Genomic DNA, 24,029 nt, shown 5'->3' with positions numbered 1-24,029 from the left:
AGTCAAGGGGCCTTGTTCTCAAGGCAGGGTGGCTGTTTTGTGGTGCCTTTGTTCCTATGTGCAAATTAGAAAAAAATTGCCCCTTCCTCTGGCCTGGTGTAGCTTTATGCTGAAGACAGGGCTTGGTAATCAGAGTTCAAGCTATATTTCAGCTCTCACTTGTCCCTTCTGCTGGACACCTTCAAAACCTACATGACCATATAGGTCAACCGTGCCTCAAGGAAGAAATTAATAACTAAACAAATGATTCTGAAAAGTGTGTATTTTAATATATATTGATAATGAGACTCAGAGAGGTTAACTTATTCACCCAAGGACCCATCCAGGAATGGCAGGTACAGGGATTTGTCTTGGTCTGCCAGTCCCCAAAGCCTTTGCCTGTCTTCTGCTCTGGTCTCAATGTGAGTCCAGCACTTTACATGCTATTAAGCACTTTTCAGGTTCACATTTCTTTTTCAGCTTGAGATCATCCACTTGTGGATTTTATTCCAAAGCTTCTGCACCCTGGAGTGAATGTTTAGTCCTCTCCTAGTATCAGTGTCTCCAACCCTAAACCCTCCCTGTCCCGGTTGAAGTGTTACTGAAGTGCAGGAAGCAGAGAATAGAGGGAAAGGCAAGGACTTTGGTACCAGATTAGTCTGGATTCTAATTGCTATTTGGTAACCAGTTTGCTGGGACACTGCTTCTCACTTAGCCTCATCTATAAAATAGAAGTTATAGTACCTGTCTTGTAGGGATGAGATACAGGTATGTGAGCACTCAGTAAAAGTACTCCTCTTTTTCCTTCCACTTTGCTGAGAGCAAAGATTGTGTCTCATGCTAGGTTTACACATGAGAAAAGTGCAGCCTTTGTCTACAGAATACTCATTTTTTGAAAATTGAATTTATTGGAGTGACATTGATTAATAAAATTATATAGGTTTCAGGTGTACAGTTCTATAATAGTAAGTTTTCAAGTAGAACTCAGTTCAAGATGGGCATCCACAAAGGTGGATCTAAGGAAGCATGTTATCAGGTGTACAGTTCTATAATACAAAATCTATATGTTGTGTATTCACCACCCCAAGCCAAGTATCCTTCTGCTCATCATTTATCCCCTCTTTACTCTCTTCTACCTCCCCCTATCCCCATTTCCTCTGGTAATCACCATACTTCTCTGTCCTCTCAACTTGACAGCCTCCCTGTGTTTGCCTCTGTGTATTAGGTAGAGTTTCCACACCTGTTATGTTGTAGGGGGCAAGGCCTTAGATATTCGTCAGTGCAGGGTGACCTGTTTCACCACATTGTGGTGCTGTATGTGGGGGAGGTGTCAGGAAGGAAACAAGGCTGCTTGCTCAGCACTCGCCCCTTTTCCAGTCACTTCACCCACTTCCCATATGCCACTGGTGCCCCTCTAGCTGTTGCCCTGGAGATGGTTCCCAGAGTGGGTGAGTTTGCGAATGTTCTGGGACTGTGGGCACCCTCTAAATGAACTCTCCTGAGATACCAGCAGTTTCTTCCACCACCCCAACCCCCAATGGTTTTCACAGCCAGAAGCTATGAGGCTTTATTTTCCTGGCGCTGGAACTGTGAGCTTTGCCATCTAGCCTGGGGCTGGTATCACTCCCCAGGTGTCCCTCCAGGCTTTTATAATGTGTGATCACTCATTCCACTGACTGACCAGCTGCAGCCACTGCCTTGCCAACAACTTGTCACCACTACTGCTGCCTCACCTCCGTCAACACTGTGTCCTCTCTGTCCTAGCTCCCTCTCTGGATAAGTATTACTTCTTTAAATCTTTGGTTGTCAGACTTACATACAGTTCAATTTTCTGGTAGTTCTGGTTGTTGTTTTTTCTTGTTGTTGTTATTTTGAGGTAGTTGTAATCCTTATGGTTGTGTGAGGAGGTGAAGCGTGTCCACCTATGCCTCTATCTTGGCTGGAAGTCCCCCTATCTTTTAAATGGGGACAGTAATACCTAAATAACCACAATACCTACTATTATTTACTGAATATTTACTGTTATTAGGCACTGCAGTGCTTTATGGGTGTACTGTTATTTGATCATCACAATAGGACTATGAAGTAAATGCTATTAATATTCTAAATGTTCCAGAGGAAGACAGTGAGGCCCAAGAGAGGTACAGTACTTTGCCCATGAGTCACTGAGCTTCTAAGTGGCAGCACTGGATTGTGAATCCTGTTTGCAATCCTCTAGATCAGGATTTCTCAACCTGTTGACATTTTGAGGCAGATAATTCTTTACTGCAGGGAACAGTCCTATGCACTGCAGGATGTTTACAAGCATCCCTGGCCTTGACCCATTTGATGCCATCTCTCACTGTCTTCAGACATTGCCAAATGTCCCCTTGTGAGCCAAATCACCCTTAGTTAAGAACCACTGCTCTATCCTCTCAAGTCCTAAACAGTGTTTTTCCTCTACAATATTAACAAGCTAGGGAAGCTTCTTTCCTCCTGAGGATCAGGAAATCAACTGCAGATAGGCATTATACTAATGTTAATACTATTTCATATTTGTTACAGCCCATTTGCACTTAAAAGTGTCTTCTTATACATTAGTTTGTCTGAATATTCCAGGTGAGAGAGCACATAGACGGATGTATCTAGCACAGTGCCCAGCACTTACAAAGTAAAATCTTGGCTTCATTTTATTGGCTAGATGAAACAGTGAAGGTTCAGGGAGGTTAAGTGACTGTCCCAAGGTTACACAGCTAGTAAGGTAGTCTTGTCACTTGTTATGTTGATTAGGCTCTTAACTATTGTTCTCAGCTCTTCTACTGTAATTCTTAGAAGAGTTTCTGCTTTCATTTAGAGGAACAAGGCAAATCAGAAGGGTTAAAATCTCTTTCCTAGAGTTGAAAAGATCCTAGAGGTTACCTAGTTCAACTTCCTATGGCACGGCAGTAGGGTTGACAGATGAAATACAGGATAGCTAATTAAATTTGAATTTCAGATAAGCAGTGAATACTTTTTTAAAAATATGTTCCAAAATGTCACAAATACCAGGGACAATTGTGGCCTGGGACTCCCTCTGGCAAATGATGAATGAGGCCCTATTGATCATGTGATCAGAGAGGAGCACTTGTATTCCAAGGGATTAGTGGAAGGGCCTTTTGACAGGCCTCTCCCTCCTCACTGGGATTGGTTTCCCCTTCCTTGGGAGGATTTGAGCAGAGCTGTTGCAGGGGCTCAGACAGTCTCTGGACCATTCAGAAACAGACATAGATAAGTGCCTTTTGAACACCTATTATAGGTCAGGCATTTATTATGCTCAAAGAATACAACAGAGATAAGGTGCACAGCAATGCTATATCATGGAAAGGAAGAGAATTTCTACCTGTAAGGAGTAAAAGAGAATATAGCAAACAAAGGAGGATGAGACACAAGGACTTTAAATGACATTAAAGAACCATGCCTTTATTCCAAGGACAAGGCTGGGGGACATATTGGAGCAGAGAGATGATATGCTGGGATTTGCTGTTTTGGACATCTTCCAACTTGTGTTGTGAAGGATGGATTAGAGGAGAGAGTTGGGGGCGAAGGAAATTAGTTAGAAGGATGATAAATCCTGAGTTAGAATAATGGTAGCAGGAAGAAGGAAGAGGGAAGAGCTTTGAAAGATGTTAAGATGTGGATTAGAGATGGCTATTTGTTCCTGCTCCTCCAACATCTGTTTGTTAGGTAGCCAAGGTGGCTGAGAAAGGACTCGGAGCCAGAAAAGTCCAATTAAGAGCTTTTATTAGAAGGGAGACACTACAATCAGGCAGATTGAGTCCAAACAGACTAGAGTGCCAGGGGAAGGAGTAGAGGGGTTTTTAAGGGTGTGGAGTAGACCCCCGTGGGGTGTGAGTCACCCTGCTAATACGTTCCAGATGTCCAGGGTGTAGGTGTTTGCAAAACAACAATGTCCTCTGATTAGGGATGGCTGCCAGGAGATTTATGGTCCTTGTTTCTGGGAAACGCTCAAGGGAGAGGGGAAGGGGCAATCGGAGTATAACCGGTTTTCAGCAGGATGCCGGCGGCTGTGCCTCAGTTGCTTCTGATAATAGGAAACCTCGTGATCAGGTGCTTGGCGGGTGACGCATTCCTTTACTTCAGCACCAGCGGTGGCTCAGGTCCTCCATGTCCCAGTACGTTCTAACACTGTTCTCGTCTTCTGTGTTCATGGAACCCCCAGTGTTCATCTGGACACATGGCCATACAGAATAAAAAACTATTTCTCAGTGATCCTTGTGTTTGGGTATGGATGATTATGTGACTAAGTCTTCTGGTCAGTATAATGAGATGTGGTGCCCTTATAAAGGAACAGGACTGAGGTAGTCAGCTATCTTGGATCATGCAGATGTTGGCAACAGTCTAGGGATGGCAGAGCCATAAGCCTGGGCCCCTGACTAATTCATGGAGCAGAGAAAAGGTCCAACTTTTGCATAGGATATAAAGAAACTTCTACTTTATTTGAGACTGTGTTTGTTTACTTTGGGTTCGTGTTGTAGCTGCCCAGTCTCTGTCCTGACACAAAGTAGTCAGTCAGGTGAGGACTAAGATGTACTGATAAAATGAGATGTAGGGAGGAGAGGAATCTACAGAGGTTTTGTTATACCCAAGGCAGCATTCCTTTCTTGAAATGTGGCCTTTTGACCACCTGCAACATAATCATTCTGAGTGGGGCCCAGGAATCTGTGTAAGCAGCTCCTTTGGCAATCCCCTCCAGCAATCCTCAGGCTGGCCCTGCTGGAGCTGGGAGATTTTAGCTCTGTCTGCTTTCCACAGGTATCTCCATGGTGACCGGTCCTCCAGGCAGACCCCAGAGCAGCCTACTTCTATTATTAGTAATTCAAGGCCTGCTTCTCCCCCAGGGTTTATTTTGCCCATAAGATCTGAAACTGAAAACAGGTTCTGTCATGCGAGGTCAGGTCACTATCATTTCTTTTTTTTTAAATATAAATTTTATTAAATTTATTGGTGTGACATTGGCTAATAAAAGTATTTAGGTTTCAAGTGTACAGTTCTATAATACATCATCTGTATATTGTGGTGTTTGTTCACCAGCATTCCTTATGTGCATTTCACAAAGTTCTGAATGATATGGTCCCTGCTTACCTCTCTCACCAGGCAGCACTGGCTCCATTCCAATCCAGCGTCTTCCTTCCTTAGGGCCTTTGGAGGAGCCACTACATGTGCTTAGGACCTTCCCACTTCTTTCCCCCAACTGTGAGAAACACTCACAATAAAAAACTGGGACACAGGACTTGAGCAGCAAAGTGAGGCGTTTATTCACAAGTCTGCAGAGTTGGGCGCACCACCAGCCAGGAGAATGTGCGCTCGAAGTAGACAAAGAAAATTGGTTTTATACTAATGCAATTAGCTCCCCTTCCCCTCTATTTCTCCCGTTTCTCCATTACTGGTTAATTCGGGTTCACAATCTAACACGATTAACTACTTAACTCAGGGTGTGATTAAGTAAGGGTAATCTAGTTATAGGTCTATCTCCAACTTACTTGCAAAGTTATCCAGCTACATCTTCCCATTTCACTGTCTTCCTCCTTTTGATCCCAGAGATATGTGTGAGGAGCTGTGGAATGTCATTTTCCTCGCCCCTTTTCCGTGATTCATCTGTTAGTTATCTCCTACTGGTTTGAAAATCACTGGCTTGCTTCTTTATCCCTCACACAACTGACTGTTATTAAAATTTAAGCTCTCAGCTTAAATGTCATTCCTCAGGGAAACCTCTGAACTCCAGAATAGGTCCAGTGCCACTTTTATACATGCCCATGGTTCCATGTATTTCTTCCTGGTGTTTATCATAATTGTAATTATATAATAATGGGTGTAATTATTTGGTTAATGTTTGCCCTTCCCACTATTCTCTAAGCACCATAACATCTGAGAACATGTGTGTTTTGTTCACTGATGTATCCCTAGAATCTAGTGCCAGACCTGACACATAAGCAGTGCTGAAGAAATTCTTGTTGATGAATGAATGTCTCTTCTGTCAATAATTTTCCAGGAAGTCCCCTCATAGTCACACTCTCTTCCCTCCACTCTCCAGACTGACTCAGAGAAGTAAGTAAGCAATTAGGATGGGGCCGCTCTTTATCTGAGGACCTGGGACCAGTTGATATTGGAAGAGAATGAATCATGGTGTAAGTGGTGCAGAAGGAGAGCTCAGCAAAAGACAAAGGCCTTTATCATATCCACAACCAGAAATGACCCCCTCCCCAAACTCCTAACTGGTGGTCTCTGACTTGCTAATCTACCCTAAACTAATGTAACTGAATGCAGGTTCAGCTGTCTGCCTCAATGAAAGCCAAACTTGCAAGCCAGGTGCTCATGAGAAGGAAAGAGGTTTATTCAGATGCCAGCAATCTGGGAAGATGGGGGCTCTTGTCTCCAAACCCATCTTAACATCTCGGTGCAGGCACAGGTATTTATAAGGAGGGAGAGGGAAAGCAGAACAAAGAGGTCAAGGGAGAGGGTCGAAATGTTCCCTACGTGCAGACCAGCACAGTCTATTCCCATAAAGACCTGAAAACTGGTCAAGTGAGCTCTGGTGTGCGTCATCCTGGTTTTACTGTTGAAGGTCAGCAAATCTCCCAGAGCTGGGTGACTGAAGGTCAGAGTCTATCTTTTGTAGTTCCTAGGATTCTTATACAAACAAGCTACATATTAGTCAGAGTCAGCATTTACAGAAACAATGTCAAAAGAATGGTGGGAAGGGTTACAATTCCCCACTATTAGACTAATAGCAGATAGCTAAGGAATCAGTTGTAAGATTTAAGGAGACAACTAAAATACAGATTAATTAAAATGTTTTGGCAAATAGCTAAGCTACTGTTGATGTAAGTAAAGTCCAAACCTGTAGAGAATTTTTGAGTTTATTTGAACCGAACTGACAACACATGTGGGGGAGCAAGATATCAGATGCCCTAGAGGATAACAGTTTGCATTTTTTTCAAAATTCATTTGGAATTAATGAGGTAATTTAAGGAAGATTACATGAAGGTGGGAGAAAGCAAGGCAGGACTGAATTACAAGATTTTGTGCTTTCTTAAGGGTGGTTACACCTTTGAGGAGTATTACTTCCCGATTTTGAAGGTGTGTTAACCTCTTGCACAAGAACAATGGACAGAGCTTGCTTAAAAACCTTTCACTACAGAAGTTACAGGCCTAGGGCACGACTACTCAGAATGACCTGCCCTTTTTCTTCCACATTACTGAGTGCTAATATATAGCCTAATAAATAAAGTATTTGGCTTACAAGTAAAGTGTTAGAAGATAAGTAAAGTGTTGGTAGAAAATCAAATATTAACTGCTCAAGCGCTGGCTGATGACTGAGGGGTTATTTAAAACGACTTTGTTAGCATTTGCTGGTTAACCAATGACTAAGGTAATAGTTAACAAGGATTAAAGTGAGATTTTTCCTGGGGGACTCTTGCACATTAGAGGGGACAGGAGAAGGCTGATAACACCTAAAGGAATGAAGGTCTGATTGAGACTGTAAAATTCTCAACTGGACTCTAAACTTCTTGGGGAAACTTTGCTGGTCTTCGGTTTTTAGATAGGATTTAGCCAGGGACAGTCTGAAGCTGTTGCTCAAAATGTTTGCTATCTAAGTACATTTAATCTGCTAAGGGTCAGGCACTGTGCTGAAGAGAGAAGGGAGGGCAGTTGCTTAAACAATAGTAGACTGTGGTGAGTGAGTGGTGTGTGACCAGAGGCTTGGGGGAGTTTGCAAGGGCTGGGTAGAAGGGAGATTGGGTGAGTTCTGGATATTCTGAACTGAGATGTCCTTAGACGTGCCAGGAGGCAGGTTGATATGAGTCCAAGGTAGAGATCTGAGCCCAAGACATAGAGGGTGGTTAAAACCGTGAGAAAAAAATGAGAGCCGCAGAAGAGTGTAGGGAGTAACGAGAGGGACCAGTCTAAAACCTCAAGGAAGAACAACAGGGAAGGAGTGGGCAGAAGAAGAAACATCAGCCAACACTGAGAAGGAAAGGGTACTCAGAGAAAGGGAACAAACCAAGAGAAGACACTGGCATGAAAGCTAAGGGAAGAGAATGTGTCAGGGAGAAGAGCAGAGTCAGCAATGTCCAATGTGGCTGAGAGGTCAAGAAGGATAAAGTCAGGGAGGTGTCCACTGAGAATGTGGTTCCAAGACATCCGTCACAGAAATGTCTCTGGTGGCTGGGTTTTGTTGTACGTGTGTGTGTACGCACACGTGAGTGTATACCAAGCTGGGGCGTGGAGCGGGGTGTGCAAGGACAGTCTGGAGGCCACCTTAGAGGGGTTATGGTCAGCTCGAAGAGAACCTTCATTTACTCTGGGCAGCTGTTGAGGAGGACCATTAAGGAAGACTGAGGATTGTAAGCACGGTGCAGCCCTTTCATGGTCCTGTGGGAAAACTGAGGACTGAAGACAGGAAGTAGTTTGCACCGTTTGTGAGTCAGGGGCACAGCCAGGACTCGAGTCTGAGTCTGCTCCTTCTAGAGAAGAGTGACCTTTGGAGAAGTAGGCAAGAAGTTCTTATTGGCCAGTCAATTATCAATCAGTGACTTTGCCCATCAGCTCAGTTTTTAGCTGCCTCTTTTTATATTTTTATAAAAGTGAAATCTATATTTTGCATACAAAATTCAAGCATTACAGTAATACTTAACAAGGAAAGTGAATGACTGCTGTTATCCCACCTCACCCCCTCACAGACAATCACCATTAACAGTTTAGCCTGTATTCCTTCCCCCTTTCTCCTTCTCACTTAAAATTTTTTGAATCTTCACCTGAGGGCATGCTTATTGCTTTTAGAGAGAGAGGGGAAGGAAGGAAAAAAGAGAGGGAGAGAAACATTGATGTGAGGGAGAAATATCAATTAGCTGCCTTGTATGCACTTCATCCAGGGACTGAACCTGCAACCCAGGCATGTGCCCTCACCGGGATTTGAACCCTCAGCATTTCAGTTTACGGGACAATATTCCAACCACCCGAGCCACACCAGCCAGGGCACATTGTAAATTTTTAATAAAAATACTATACTTTAGACTGGATATTTTTGTGTGCATGCCTGGGTTCATTCTGTTTTATAGCTTGCCCTTTTTTCACTTTTAGACAACTTTCTATGATAGCATATAGAAATTAATTCATTAATTTTAACAACTATATTAGTGTATCATTTGGATTTGTACCATAATTTATTGCCAGACCATGGGTTGGTAATAAATTACGGTGATGGACACAAGGATTACATCCAATTTTCACTATTATGAACAGTGTACATATATATTATTGTACATATATATTTGCACAGTTTGGGAGTCTTCTAATAGGAGAAATAATGGATCAAAGGGTATGAACACTTTGTTTTAAAAATGCCAAATCACTATCTAAAAACTTGTGCAAGTTTATGGTCCCAACAACAGTTTATGCCAATGCCTATTTCCCCACACCCTTACCAACAACAGGTATTACCATTTTAAACATCTTTTCAACTTGATGCCCTGGCCAGTGTAGCTCAGTTGGCTGTAGTGTTGTCCAATAACTAAAGGATCGAAGGTTCCATTCCCAGTCAAGGTACATACCTAGGTTGCAGGATCAGTCTCCAGTCCCGGTGCATCAGATCCCCAGTCTGGCGTGTTTGGGAGGCAAGCTATTGATGCTTCTCTCGAGTCAATGTTTCTCTCTCTTGCTTCCTCTCTCTAAAAGCAGCGAAAAAATGTCCGTGGGTGAGGATTAAAAAACTTAAAATCTTTCCAACTTGAATGAAGCTATCTTTTCATATCCTTATTGTCCATCTATATTCTTTGAATTATCTATGTATATCCTATGCCTGTTTGTTATTGTAGTGTACTTTTTGGTCAGTGGATTTTCATTGAGTCATAATGATTGGTTGGATACAAAAAGGCTTGAGGGGTATATTCCATTTTATCATGCCATCTTGCATTGTCTTACAATGAATTTACATTACTTCTGTAATTAAATAATACAGAGGAGAACAACAACAAATACATGTTTGGCCTGGATTCTCAGTGCCTGGAAATTCATGTTGGGTGCAAGTTTTCATTGATCACATTATTTTTTGGTTTATATGCAAAAAACATTTATTGAATACCTCCTATTGAACTGGCACTGCCCTAGGCACAGTCATAGGTCTTTCGTTAATCCTCACAACAGACCTGTGAGGTAGGAATTGGCCCCGTTTCATAGAGTTCTTAATAGGCAGGAGATTGTTGCTTGATGTACTTCTATTTGCCACATATTTTCATGGGCTAGAAGTTCTCATTGGCTGGTGATTCATTGGTCAAGAGCTCTCATTGGCCAGGAGTTCCTATAGGTTGCTCTAAGATTCAAATAATCAAAATACTATAATTTCCCCCTCGCAACAGTGATGGGATAGGTGAGATAAGCGTGATTGAAGGAGAGTCATTGTCTTTCCCTCTGAAGCACCATTTGAGTTTGCTTTGGTCACTCATGGAAGGTAGGGGGGAAGGGGACAGTGGAAGAGGAGGGAAAGTGGTTATAAGTCTTCTCGCTTCTTCAGGATGAGCTTCCTCACAAGTGTCGTGATCTGGGGTCTGATCTCCTCCACTGACACGGTTGGGTCCCAAGCCCCTGCCACTTTTCCGTCTGGGGCCACTAGGTACTTCCAGAAGTTCCAAGTGGGCTCCTTTCCAGAAGTTTCTAGAGAAAAAGGAAGAAGGAGAGCAGAGTGTGCTTCCCTGTGTACCCTCTCCTGGAATTCTACTGTTAGCGTCCATTCTTTCCTTGAAGAAAACCATTTTAAATCAGAATCTCTGGGCGTAGCACTCAGGCATCAGTATTTTTCAAAAGCTCTCCAGGTGATTCTAATGTGGTGCCAAGGTTGAGAACTACTGCTCTAGGATTGTGTGAAGTGCTTGATAAAGCACTATCAGATCTTCCTTTATTAATGACCTCATCTGAATAGTCTACACTCTGTTCTCTAATGAAATCTAAATGTTTTTCAAATGTTAGTTCATGGACTGGTTGTATCTGAATCATGGTGGTGGTGGTGAGGGTTGCTTAAAATAAACAGATTCTTGGGCCCTGCTTCAGTAGGTTTCAGGCTAATGCATTTTAAGAGCTCCCTGGGTACTTCCAAAGTAGGGCCAGGTTTGATCTATAACTATGGTAACTAGGAAAGAGCTAATAAAAACACACAGGGGAAAAAAGCAAATATTAGGGTTGACCAACAGAGCAAAATTCCAACCCAACTTGTAAGGGACCTTTTGTTTGCTACACTGTTGTTTTTCATTTACTTCTCCAGGTGAATGGGTTGGCAGGGGTGGTGAGAGATATTAAGACAACCAGAAGCAGGGAGTGGGAGATGCAAAAACGAAGCCCACAAAGGAGGACAGAGGCCCCAAGGGGAAACAGGGCCATAATGACAAGTGTGGCCCATGACCCCATTTTGTGGCTCTGAAGCTTCTGGGGCTAGCGAAGTAATCTATTTCTAAATATTGAGATTATTGAGATCTGCTTTTTTAACTCAGGTTTCTCTCCTGTGGCCTACAGACCTTGACTCTGACTTAGGACAGGAGATGCCTCTCAGCTTTCTCCAGGCATGTGGCATCCTTTCCCCATCTGCGTCTTTAGTTTCTCCATCCTAAGTCCAACTAATTCACAGTTGACTAAAATCTGAGGGCCCAGTCTCCTTCTTGGAGTCTCTACCTATGAAAACAGGATCTTAGAGATGTCTGCAAGAGTGACTCTGGGGGAGAACTTAAAGGCAGCAGAGTGAAGATATTCTTAGGCAGGAATACCCCTCAGCTCATCCTCAAAGATTGGTGCTGGAACAGACCATCAACCTATCTCAGGGTGGGGGCAGGTTGGGAAATGGACCCAGGTCATCCAGCCAGCCTGTGGCTTCCGCTGCCCAAGGAGGCATGGCCTCAGCCAGCTGAGGGAAGGTAAGGGGAAGGGTCAGGACTCACGGGTCAGGTACTTGAAGGCAGGGTGGGCACCAGTGCCGGTCACTGCGACCTTGCTAAACATGGGGAAAGAGACACCGTAGGTGCGGCGGGCAAAATTCTCGATCTCCTTGTTGCCGTCGGGCTCCTGTTGGCCAAACTGGTTGCAGGGAAAGGCGAGCACGTTGAAGTGATGGGGCCCCAGATCCCGCTGCAGCTGCTGCAGGGCCCGGTAGTGCTGGTCTGTGAAGCCACACTCACTGGCCACGTTCACCACCAGGGACACCTGTGTGGCAAAAACAAAACCCAGACATGGACAACCCAGTCCTTGTACATGCCTTGATATGCCTACATGAGTGACTGCCCCAGCAATTAACACTCTCTCTCCTACATACAAGAACACAGTGTACACATGTAATGTGAATGCAATGTTCTCACATATACACAAACACATGCACACAGACACAAAATCAAACACACATGGCTTACAGATATGTATGCATATACATATATGAACATGCATGAGAATAAGCACATAATATTCACAAATGGGTATGCATATGCCCCATGATACAAAGATACATTAGCATGCATCACGCAAACACACAGCACAATCATTGAGAGGCAGACACATGGCGGAGTCACATCAAGAGGTGATGTGGGAAGAAGAAAGGTAGACCTGGGTTCAATTTCTGGCTCAGTCAGCTAACACTCATCACAGTAGCTGCCTCTCTGTGTGTCAGTCTCCCTTCTAAAATGTGAACCCCTTGAGGGCAGGAACTCTGTCCACTTCACTTCAGGACCTGCTGAATGCGTAAGTGTGCACACAATCATCTGTGTGTGTACACAGGCAGACGTGGGTTTTCTTGATAAACCAAGGTCCCCAGGACAATCCCTTTTTGCCCTGCTCCCTCCTGCAAACAATACCACTTTCTTTTAACATTAGACCCACCCTCAAATTTATTATCACCTTATAATACATTTATTTACTTATACAAGTTTATTTATACATTTATTTAGGACCTTTAGGTGATAAATATAAAGCTGGATGGTGGCCCTTGTATTATAATACTGCAATTAGAATTCTGGCACCAATGCTATGTTTTTAGCTTCTAGTTATATATTATTAAAGGATTTTAAATCTTACCTTCTGTCTGGGCTGCCCAATCCTATCTCTTTGGCCACCTTTTTTAGAAGAGCCAGGATTATACCAGCTGGCTCCATAAAGAGGGCCATCGCCCAGGGACAGCCTGAGACACTGGACATGCATAGGCACAAACTGCTCAGGTTAGGCATTTTGGGCTGGATGTTCTTTGTTGTGAGGGGGCTATTCTATTCATTGTAGGATTTTTAGCAGAATTGCTGGCCTTTACTCACTAAATGCATAGTCTTGACAATCAAAACTGTCTCCACACATTGCTAAATGTCCCCTGAGGAGGAAAATTAACCCCAGTTGAGAACCACTGGGCTGTAACTCCTTCACTTTGTCTCCATCAGATGAGAAACGACCTATTCCCTGGGTCTACAGGTTGTTAGAACAACTTCCTCCATTTGCATCAGCATATCATATGCCATATTCAGCCTGTGGTAGTGAGAAACTGGGATCTTTTTTAAAGGAACTCCTACCTTTTGAGACAGCATGGATGGAACTGGAAAAAATGCTAAGTGAAATAAACCAGTCGGTGATAGACAAAGACCATATGATCTCACCTATAAGAGGACTCTGATGAACAAAATAAACTAATGAACAAAATAGAACCACAGGCATGGAAACAGGGTTCCTTTAAAAAAAAATTTTTTTTATTGGTTATGCTATTGGCTCAATTTCCCTCTACTTACCACCCTCTGCTCAGTACCCCCAATCCCTCCAGCAATCTTCCCCCTTAGTTCATGTCCATGGGTCATGCATATGTTTTTTGGCTACTCCATTTCCTATCCTATTCTTTTTTTTTTTTTTTTAACATCAATGTGTGGTTGCCTCTCACACATCCCCAATTGGGGACCTGGCCCACAACCCAGGCATATTCCCTGACTGGGAATTGAACCAGTGACCCTTTGGTTCTCAGGCCAGTGCTCAATCCACTGAGCCATGCCAGCTAGGGCTCCTACCCTATTCTTAATATCCTGTCTATTTTGTACCAACCAATTTGCACTTCTTAATCTATGCACCTTTTCCCCCATTTTCCTCCTTCCCCCTTCCCACTGACAACCCTCCAAATGATCTCCATACCTATGGTTCTGTTCCTGTCCTGATGTTTGTTTAGTTTATTTTTTAGATTCAGTTAACAATAGTTGTGCATTTGTTGACATTTTAATGTTCATAGTTTTGATCTTCTTTTTCTTAAATGTGTCCCTTTAACATTTCATATAATAAAGGCATGGTGATGATAAACTCCTTTAGTTTTACTTGTCTGGGAAGTACTTTATCTGCCCTTCAATTTGAATATTTCTTTCCAGTTCCTTCTTGCCTGCAAAGTTTTGTTTTATGAGAATGCCTTTGTAAGTAACTACCTGCTTTTCTCTTGCTGCTTTTAAGATTCTCTCTTTATCTTTAACCTTTGGCATTTTATTTATGATGTGTCTTGGTGTGGTCCTCTTTGGGTCCAATTTGTTTGGGAATTTCTGTGCTTCCTGGACTTAAATGTCTATTTCCTTCACCAAATTAGTGAAGTTTTTCTTTCATTATTTTTTCAAATAAGTTTTCAATTTCTTGCTCTTCCCCTTCCCCTTCCGGCACCCCTATGATTTGGATGTTGGTATGTTTGAAAATGTCCCAGAGGCTTCTTAGCCTATCCTCACTTTTTAAAAATTCTTTTTACTTCCTGCTGTTCTGATTGAATGCTGTTTTCTTCCTTATGTTCCAAATCATTGATTTGATTCTCAGCTTCATCCCCTCCACTGTTGGTTCCCTGTAGATTTTTCTTTCTTTCACTTAATGCAAGCTTTATTATTGCCTGTATCTTTTTTATGCTGTTGCAGTACCCAATGAGCTCTTTGAGCATCCTGATAACCAGTGTTTGGAACTCTGCATCTGATAGGTTGCTTATCTCCATTTCGTTTAGTTCTTTTCCTGCAGTTTTGTTCTTTTCTTTCATTTGGGCCATATTCCTTCATCTCCTTAATGTCGCAGCCTCCCTGTGTTTGTTTCTGTGTATTAGGTAGAGCTGCTTTGACTCCCTCTCTTAGTAATGTGGCCCATCTGGATGAATGTGGCTTCTTTAAATGTGGTTAGACTTCCATAAAGCTCAATTTTCTGACGAATCTGGGTGATATTTGTTTTGTAGTATAGTTTTAATTTTTGCTGTAGTTGTGCAAGGAGGGAAAGTATGTTTACCTATGCCTCCATCTTGACTAGGAGTCCCCCAAACTGGGATCCTTAACTTCCTTCCCTAGTCAGGTGTCTTCCTCTTTCTTCTTCTCTGCTGGATACCTGGGCATTGACAACATTGAAAATTGTTTATTTTTAACCTGCATCTTGTTTGTCTGCCCACTCTTTTGGAAGGAAGGAAATCCTGCTTCCAGTTCCATGCCTGAAACAAAAAAGCTTATCCTTAAAGTGACCCAAACAAACAGATACATCCAAATACACTAGTTAATGTGTATAGCAAGCAGACAAACCACACACACACACACACACACACACACACACTTACATACTACACTCAGGCCTACATGTACATAATCTCACACAGCAGGTAAGTAATTTCCCAAATGGTCATCCATTCATTCATACTCAATGCTAGTGTAAATGACTGTCTCCCCAGTTAGCCTGAGGGCATAAATCATAGTCTTGTTCATGACTATATCTCCAGGACTGGACTCAGTGCTGAGCATGTAGTGGGAACCAAAACCAATAAATTTATTTTTATTAAAAATATTGCAATGAAATATACATAATGAGCCAGTAACTATTTGCAGGCGAATAAATGGCCCAAGGAGTAGACCTAGATTAGGGTTAATGCAGCATCATTTACAGCTTTCCTAGATTGACTATTGCTGGTTTCTCTCTAAACGTGGTGTTTAAGGGCATGGGCTCTGGGGCTAGACTCAGACTGTCTAGGTTCAAATTTTAACTCTAACACTTAATAGCTATGGGACATTTTTTCCCCAATTTCTTTCTGATTGATTTCTTGGCCTCTTGCTCCCATGCATTTACCAATGACCTAGAGTATTAAAACACTCAGAATTCTGGAATTACTTCTCTGGGTCATTTTTCTCCAGGATTTCTGTTCCTCACATCCTGGATGCCTTATTATTTCTGAAAACAAAAAGACGTTCTATTCTTGTCTTAGCACTTATTACTACTAGGAATTACCTTATTTATTTTTTTGTCCTTTCTTAATTTTCTCTCTCCTCTTCACTGCATATAAACTCTATTAAAGTGGAAACTTGTCTACAGTCATACCTTGGTACTCATCAGCTTCAGAACTCATCAAACTGTACTCATTGCATTTTGATGAGCAAAAAATGTTCCAGCACTCGGTCCTTGCTTGGGACTCATCGAACTTGCTAGAACTTGTATGAGTCATGATGCTGCCCAGCAAGAGAAAATGCTTTATTACTCCTTGCTTGTTCGGTACTCATTGGCTTCGTCACTCATCAGGACTCGTTACGAGTACTGAAGGACCACTGTATTTTGTGCACCACTGAATCCCCAGGGCTGGCCTAATACTTAGTATACACCAGTTACTCAATACAAAATAATGAATTAATGAGTAGCAGAGCTAGTCAAGTGGTAAATCTGGGACTCTGTGGCCAACTGCACTAGAAGGAAAGAGAGGCCTGATAGGACAGGCCCTGTTCTTACTGGCTCTTTGCTCTGAGTTCTGGATGCAGCTCCTGGTGGGGCCCACCAAACACAGGTACAGAGCACTCTATGAAGTGCTTCCACACTGTCATCTCATTTGAAACTCACAATACCTTGGGGGACAATGAGGATAGGATTATCACCCTCAGAATTTAAAGGTTTAGAGAATACTTTCTTCACTAAAGACAGCCTTGCTCTCTGGAGAAGAATGCTGACATCCATTTTTATGTGGTCCATCCAAATCTGGACAATGGGCCCACCTGTCTGTTAGAGACCAACTCCCCACCCTTCCCACACCACAGCCTCACTTGAGAAGTGGACTTGGACAGCTCTTCATGCCACACAGTGCAACATCTAGGCCTCTGAATGTAGTGTTCAAGGGCACTCTTAGTGCCTCCCTACCTTCTTCAGCCTCATCTGCCACCACTCTCAGCCTCATGCTTTATACTCCTTCTAGCAAAAATGCTTGAAGTCACGGCCACCACCACCATTCCTCCATCACGTCTCTTGCTGTTTGTTACGGAGCCTTGACAGAGACAGTTCCCTGCCCAGAATGCTCTTCTTGGTCTTCCTAAAATTCACTATGCAACACTTTCTCTCTGAACACCTCTCTGAGCCTTCTTGGTAAGGAGGCAGCAGTTAGCCTGGATAACTTACATTTTACTCTGAGCTGTCATCTTAGGAGTTTGCCTAGGGCAGATCATGGGTGGATGAGCAGTTCTCCGGACTCTGCTTTCTAGGGTTGTGTGACTGTACAAATATCTTCCCTCTCTGGGTCTTAGTGTCCTCCCTGGAGGGTGATCTGTGTAAGGTACCCGTGCACTCCCTCGGCACTGCACATTCATTTCCACAATGTTCTCATTGAACTCAGTATCATCAACTTCCCGAGTTGCAGACACAGAAAGTGGGGATGGGAAAGACAAAGGCCGCAGGGCGCTAGGGTTACGTACTTTTTTCACCCTTGCGTGACAAAGGCTGAGCTGGGGCATCCAGCCTCTGAGAGAGGCCCAGACCCACTGCCCAACGTGGCCCGCAGGGAAATCAGAGCTGGCTGCCAGAGTTTCGGGTTTCACTGTACGCCAGGGCCGTGCCACGTAGTCGCAGGACAGACCGGAGCAGGACCTGCGGAAGAAGCGCTCTCGGAGAATACCCAGGTAGTGGCGGGTAGTCAGGGCTATGTTACTGAGCGGCTGGAGTCCCCTCTGAGCTACACCCTGCACGTTCTGGGGCCCTCGTTAGGCCCCGCCCGGGCGGCGCGGAGACCCGGCGCGTGTACACTCACCGAACCACGGTACTTCTCCAGCGAGACCAACTTGCCCCGGATGTTAACAGCCTTGAAGTCGTAAAAGTCCTGCTCCTGATGTGCGCAGGCCGTGGCCGCCAGGAGCAGCCACGCCACCGCCAGTGCAGCCACCATGACTTGCTCCTGAGGTGGCTGTGTTGCGAGGGCAAAGACAAGGCTGGGGGACCCGGCGTCGGGGGTGGGGGTGGGGGCGGAGGAGGCGGCTCCGGCGCCACCCGGCCACCAGGCAGGACGCGCCCCTTTCTCGTTTTCCGCACGCCTTCCTGGACCACAACTCCATGATTCCAGGATCTTCACCATCGAGACCAGAATTCAGTTCAGTGAGGCTCTCTCACTCTTACTCTAGGATGCAGCGACTTGGTAAGGAAAGGAGAAAATCTGAATCTGAGAGCTAGCTTGGGAATTAGCGCATTGGATTTAGGCTTGTTACGTACGCCACCTTTCTGGGTCTCAGTTTCTCCATTTGTGCAGCAGGGCTGGCCTTCCTTCTTGCCGCAGGTAGGCAGTACAGAATGGGAAGAATAGAAAAACAGATGTGAAACACTTTGTCCGATTAATGGTACTACAAACTTTAGGTGAATGAATGAATGGTTCCTGAAAGATAAGGCACCAAGAAGGGGAAGAAAAGATATAGGGCCTGTTGCAGACTGGGTCCCTGGGAAGCAGATTCTGCTACGGGATTGCAGTGCAGGATGTTTATGAGGAAACACCCTGGGGATCAACATCCATGGAAAGGAGAGGCGGGAACAGGAGTGGGAGGAAGTCCAGAGCTCTATCCAGACACAAGGACAGTTTTGGCTGAGTCCACAGGGACTCACACTAGAATGGCACATCACAGTTGTCCCCAGATAAACAAAATTGGCCAGTCCTTTATATACCTCCCTTCATCAGTCATTGGATGTGAGGCCATCTGGGAAGAGGTGTGACAGAAGCCAAGGTGGCCCTGTCCCTGGAGGGGCGGATAGTTAAAAGCTTTCCACTGACAGCACTGGTGTCCTAAGTTTTCACTGATGGGGGATCTGGGCAGGACATCATAGTGACTCTCACACTCAGAAAATCCCTACTGAGTGCCACTAAAGGCCAAGCATGATGTTCGGTGTTGACACTGTACTGGTTCTCCAGGAGCTCACCAGCTGCCATGAGAGGAGCCAGGTAAACTGGGGATTTTGTGTAATTTAGTAAGGACTGAGCACTCCTATAGTCATTCAACAAATATTTCTTGAGCACCTGTTCTATGCCTGGTTCTCCTGTGGGTGCCTCTTATGCAGTGATGAACACACAGTGTGGTTCCTACCCAGGGGGACAATGGTATTAAGTAATTCATGAATAGCTCTAAAATTACTATTGTGTTAAGTACCACCTAACTAGCATTGAGAGTGGGAGTGGGGCAGGGCACAAGGAGGCTTCCCAGAAGGAGGAAGTTTTGAGCTGAGCTCTAAACAGTGAGTAGGAATTAGCTAGGTTGAAACAAGGAAGCAAGTACAAAGGCCCTGAGAAAAGAAAAGTATGGTACATTGAGAAACAAGGCTGGAGTTCGGCTGGAGCAGAGACAGCAGAAGGGGAGAGGAGAAGGTGTAGAGCAGACAGGGGTGAGGTCACACAAAATCTGGTAGGCCACATTAAAGATTATGGTCTTTTCCCTGGCTGGTGTGGCTTAGTGTATTGAGTGCTGGCCTGTGAACCAAGGGGTTGCCAGTTCAACCCCCAGTCAGGGCACATGCCTGGGTTGTGGGTCTCCGGTCCCTGGTTGGGCGTGTGTGAGAGGCAACCAATCAATGTATCTCTCACACATGGATGTTTCTCTCCCTTTTTCTCCCTCCCTTCCTCTCTCTCTAAAGTTAAGTATATAAAATCTTTTTAAAAATGATTATTGTCTTTAAGCTAAGAAATGAAGGTTCTTTTTTTAAAGTGGGGGAGTAGCAGTGCGTTCTGTGTTACAGAAAGATCCCTCTAGCTGTTCTGTAGTGAGCAGAAAGGAAGGGGTGAGAGCAGATGTGTTCCAGATGCTGGGGTAGAGGAAGATCTGGGGATCTTAGGCCCAGAGGCGGTTGCTAACCTAGCAGTCAGGAAGAGCGCCCTGGAAGTGATAACCTATAGTCATGCCTTAAAAGAGGAATGAGGATTCTTTAGTTTGGGAATGGGAGAGGGGGGCAAAGATGTCAGCCTGAGGGATCAGCATCTGTGAAAGCACAGTGGTCAAGAGAAGTGCGTGACCATTTGGGCTAAGAAGGAGTATGGGAATCATGAGGTTGGAGGGCTCATCAGGGGCCATATGGAGAAGCGTCTTGAGTGTCAGGCCACAGAGCTTGGATTTTACTCTCTAGTCTGTGGTGAGCAAAGGTTTTGAAACTTGACATAAGATCATACAGTTAATAAGACTCAAACCTAGGCCTTTCAAGTCAGAACATGGGAACTTTCTACACTATCAAGGTGGCCTCTCTCCTCAGGAGCAGACATTATCATGAGAGATGGAAAACAAGAGAAAGCGTGCTTCAGACGATGGCCAAGGCAGAAATAAAGTGTTTCTGCCCTTTCTACTCCTTCCCCCTTCTCTGTTGGAGTCTTCAGTCATTGATGGGTCCTATGGTATTAAATGGTCTCATCTTCTCTGCTTTGCCCTTATGAAGCTGTTGGTCTCCCTTCCTGCCACCTGTCCCTTTCACTCAGCTTTTCCTTGCATGTCTCAATAGACAGGAGTTCTCAAGTTCTGCTCTATACAACCCCAAGTTTTCCAAGCTTGGCTCAGCTATTTCCTTAAAATCCAGATATGTAGGCATTTCTACTAAGCAGGGGGTAAAAAGTGGTGAAATGTTTCTCACTTGTAAATTTTTCTCTTGGTCCCTTCCATCCTCCCTCATTTATACTTCAGGACCCAGCTCAGAAATCACCTCCTTCTGCTACTACACTTAATCATTTCCTCCTTCTTGTTGTCTTTGTACCTAGTACATTTTCCTGTTAGTGGGCTGATAATAATATGGTGTAGTTATCTGTTTCCATGGCCACCAGACTGCAAGCTCCTTGGAGCCAGGCAGGATACATCTGAATCATCTTTGTGTCCCCCTTGGGCACACTAACTCAGTAAATATTCATTTTTCTTACACTTTCTGGTGACTTTTATTACTTGTCTGTGCTAGAGTCTGATATGAGATGCTGTTGATTTTAGCCAACAGTAGTATATTTTGTCATTTTATTTTCAGTCACTATGAATTTTTGGTGTTTCTGAAAGAACACAGCTATTCCCAGGTGGTCCATCTACACAAGTGGGAGACCACAGGCACAGACAAATACACACACAGTTGTCAGCTGAGCACCTAGAAGGGTAGAGGACTCACTTCTGGATGATTTATAATGCCTTCTCATAATAAGCTCAAAAAAGCTTTTTATGGGCATTTAGAATAGTCATTAATGTTTTGTTCATTCAACAAATTGTTGAGCACCTACTATGTACAAGACTATTTTAAGGTCTAGGTATATGTATTTAATAAGACAGATAAAAAAGACAGAAAAAAAATCTTGAATGTATATTCTAGTGGGGAGAGGAAAATAACTAAAACTTATTGTATGAAACGTATAGTACAGTAGGTGATAAATAGGGGAGAGGGATAGAGAATGTGGTGGTGGGGTGAGGAGGGATTGCAACTTTAATTGAAATGATCAGAAAACCCCACTGATAAAATATCATTTGAGCAAAGACCAGAAGAAAGGGAGCAAACGACGGGGAAAACTGGAAGAAGAGCAACATTTCAGGTAGAGAAAATAGCAAGTACAAAAGCTCTGAAGCAAGAGTATGCATGATGTGTGTGGAGAACAGTAAAGAGGTTAGTGTAGATGGAGTGGAGTGAGTGAGGGGAAGAGTAGCAAGAGATGGCATCAGAGAGGTTAACGGGATGGGGGGCAGATACTGTGGGATCTTATAAGCCATTGTAAAGACATTTGCTTGGACTCTGAGTGAGATGGGAAGTCATTGCAGAGTTTTAAGTAGGGGAATGACATTTTTAATTTATATTTTAACTGCAGTATTGAAATATGAAAACCAATCAGGAGGCTATTGTAGTAATCCATGTGAGAGAACATATAGGCTTAGACCAAAGTGATGGCAGTAGAGGTGGTGGGGAGTGTCAGAGCCTGAATATATTTTGAAAGTAGAGGCAAAAGGATTTGCTGATGGGTTGAATGAGGGTATGAGAGAAAGAGAAGAGTAACAGATGATTTTAAGGTTTTTGGCCAAAGTAACGGGAAGAACGAAGTTGCCATTAATTGAGATGAAGACATCTGCAGTGACAACTGGTTTGGGATGGGAAATCAAGAGCTCAATTTCGGACATTTTAAGTCTGAGTTGTGTAATAGTATTGGTATGCTGGTAAATGTTTAACAACTGGTTCTCCAGGGTAAAATTGTGTGCATGTGCATGTGTGTGTGTGTGTGTGTACCCATGTAAGTTTATTATGAAGCTTACTGATATAAACAGTGCATAACATATAATTCATAAATAATAATAAAATGTACAATACTCCTTATTGTAAATTCCACATGGCCAGTTTATTCTCACAAAATGCTTTAATTGATTTTTGTCAAACTTGTATCTGCAGCCAACTAATGGTTGCAATTGCTGATGAACAAGTATAGTTCCAAGATGAATGTTGGATGATACTTTTATTTACATTAATAATAAGATTAAAATGAAACAATACAGATATATTTTGGACCTTCACTAGTAAAGTGACTTTGCTAGTCAAGCATTTCAATACTGGAAGAATATTTCCTCAAATTTTTTACATTATTTACAATGTAATAGCTACAGACTCAATACAGTCCAAATTTAATCTGCATTTATAATACTTTTTTCATCGCTTTCTTAAGTGTAGGTGATTAACAAAATAATAAATCAAATTCTGATTGGTAGCATTTACCAATTTCTGTGGTGTAATGCTTTCAACATGGTTGGTTTTGGAATTACTAACGTGATGTCATTGAACATGGACTTAGGAAGAGATGTAAGAGTAGCACAGCATTATGTAATAGTTCCAAAATACAGCTAGAACAGATGTAAATGACCCCAAGAGCATAGAAAATAAAATACAGTAAAATAATTAGAAAGTGACAAGATTAGCATATTACCTTTATTTTTTATTTTTTCATTTTTATTATTAAAATATTTAATTTACTTTTCAGAGAGAGATGGGAAGGCAAGGAGAAAGAGAAACATCGATGTGTGAGAGACTCATCAATTAGTTCCCTCTTGCTGCACCCCAACTGGGTACTGGGCCCACAACCCAGGCATGTGTGTGGCCTGACTGGGAATTGGACTGGTGACCTTTCACTTTGTGTGGCGGCACTCAACCAGCTGAGCCACACCAGTCAGGGCACCTTTGTTTTTCATATAATTTATTTAATTTTAAGTTTGCATAATTTAGTTTTTAGTAATGGCTGCTTTTAGCAAGAAGCTAAAAAAATTCCTGAAAATGTAACAGTTTGCTCTAAGAGGTGGCTCTAGACACCACTCCTATCTCTAGTTATTTGGATATATGGATCTGGACTTGGAGAAGAAGTCTAGGTCAAAGATATAAATCTGGGAGTAGAGAGCACACCTAGTATTTCAAGTCATGATACTGAATGATGATGGAGAATTGATGTAGATAGACAGGAGGACCAACCCACAGCCCTTGGGGCTCCAACATTCAGCAACAGCAAAATGAGAGGGAACCAGAAGAGGTGGCTGAAAAAGAGTAGCCTGAGGAAGAAAAACCAAAAAGGCATAGTGTCATTGTGAGAAATGCTCACAATAAAAACTGGGATACAGGACTTGAGCAGCAAAGCGAGGCATTTATTCAGGAGTCTGTAGAGTCAGGCTCACCCCAGCCAGGGGCATGTGCACCGAAGTAGAGAAAGAAAATTTCTCCATTACTGGTTAATCCGGATTCACAATCTAACACGATTAACTACTTAACTCAGGGTGTGATTAAGTAAGGGTAATCTAGTTATAGGTCTATCTCCAACTTATTTG

General features: G+C 43.2%; 1 protein-coding gene across 1 annotated transcript; it reads right to left on the bottom strand.

Moving 5' to 3' along the window:
• Positions 1-9,245: 9,245 nt before the first annotated feature.
• On the bottom strand, positions 9,246-18,189 carry GPX7 (glutathione peroxidase 7). The gene is made up of 3 exons (XM_090271626.1): positions 18,005-18,189; positions 11,940-12,201; positions 9,246-10,668 (listed from the first exon to the last, which is right to left on the bottom strand). Exons 1-3 carry the CDS (start codon positions 18,137-18,139, stop codon positions 10,505-10,507), a joined length of 561 nt encoding a protein of 186 aa, XP_090127752.1. The 5' UTR covers positions 18,140-18,189; the 3' UTR covers positions 9,246-10,504.
• Between the last annotated feature and the right edge of the window lie 5,840 nt (positions 18,190-24,029).

The sequence above is a fragment of the Furipterus horrens genome, unplaced genomic scaffold (genome assembly GCF_987537825.1).
Source record: "Furipterus horrens unplaced genomic scaffold, mFurHor1.1.pri manual_scaffold_3, whole genome shotgun sequence".
Taxonomy (NCBI): Eukaryota; Metazoa; Chordata; class Mammalia; order Chiroptera; family Furipteridae; genus Furipterus; species Furipterus horrens.
The sequence above is the reverse complement of the archived record's forward strand: the minus strand, read 5'-3'. Positions and strand labels throughout refer to the sequence as shown.

Bases quoted from the DNA above. Each gene is read 5' to 3' on its own strand.
- GPX7 (XM_090271626.1), bottom strand. From the start codon at position 18,139: ATGGTGGCTGCACTGGCGGTGGCGTGGCTGCTCCTGGCGGCCACGGCC. The intron at 12,202-18,004 runs GTGAGTGTACAC...TTTGCCACACAG, and splicing joins TGGAGAAGTACCGTGGTTCG to GTGTCCCTGGTGGTGAACGT. The intron at 10,669-11,939 runs GTGAGTCCTGAC...CTTTTTCTCTAG, and splicing joins TGCCTTCAAGTACCTGACCC to AAACTTCTGGAAAGGAGCCC.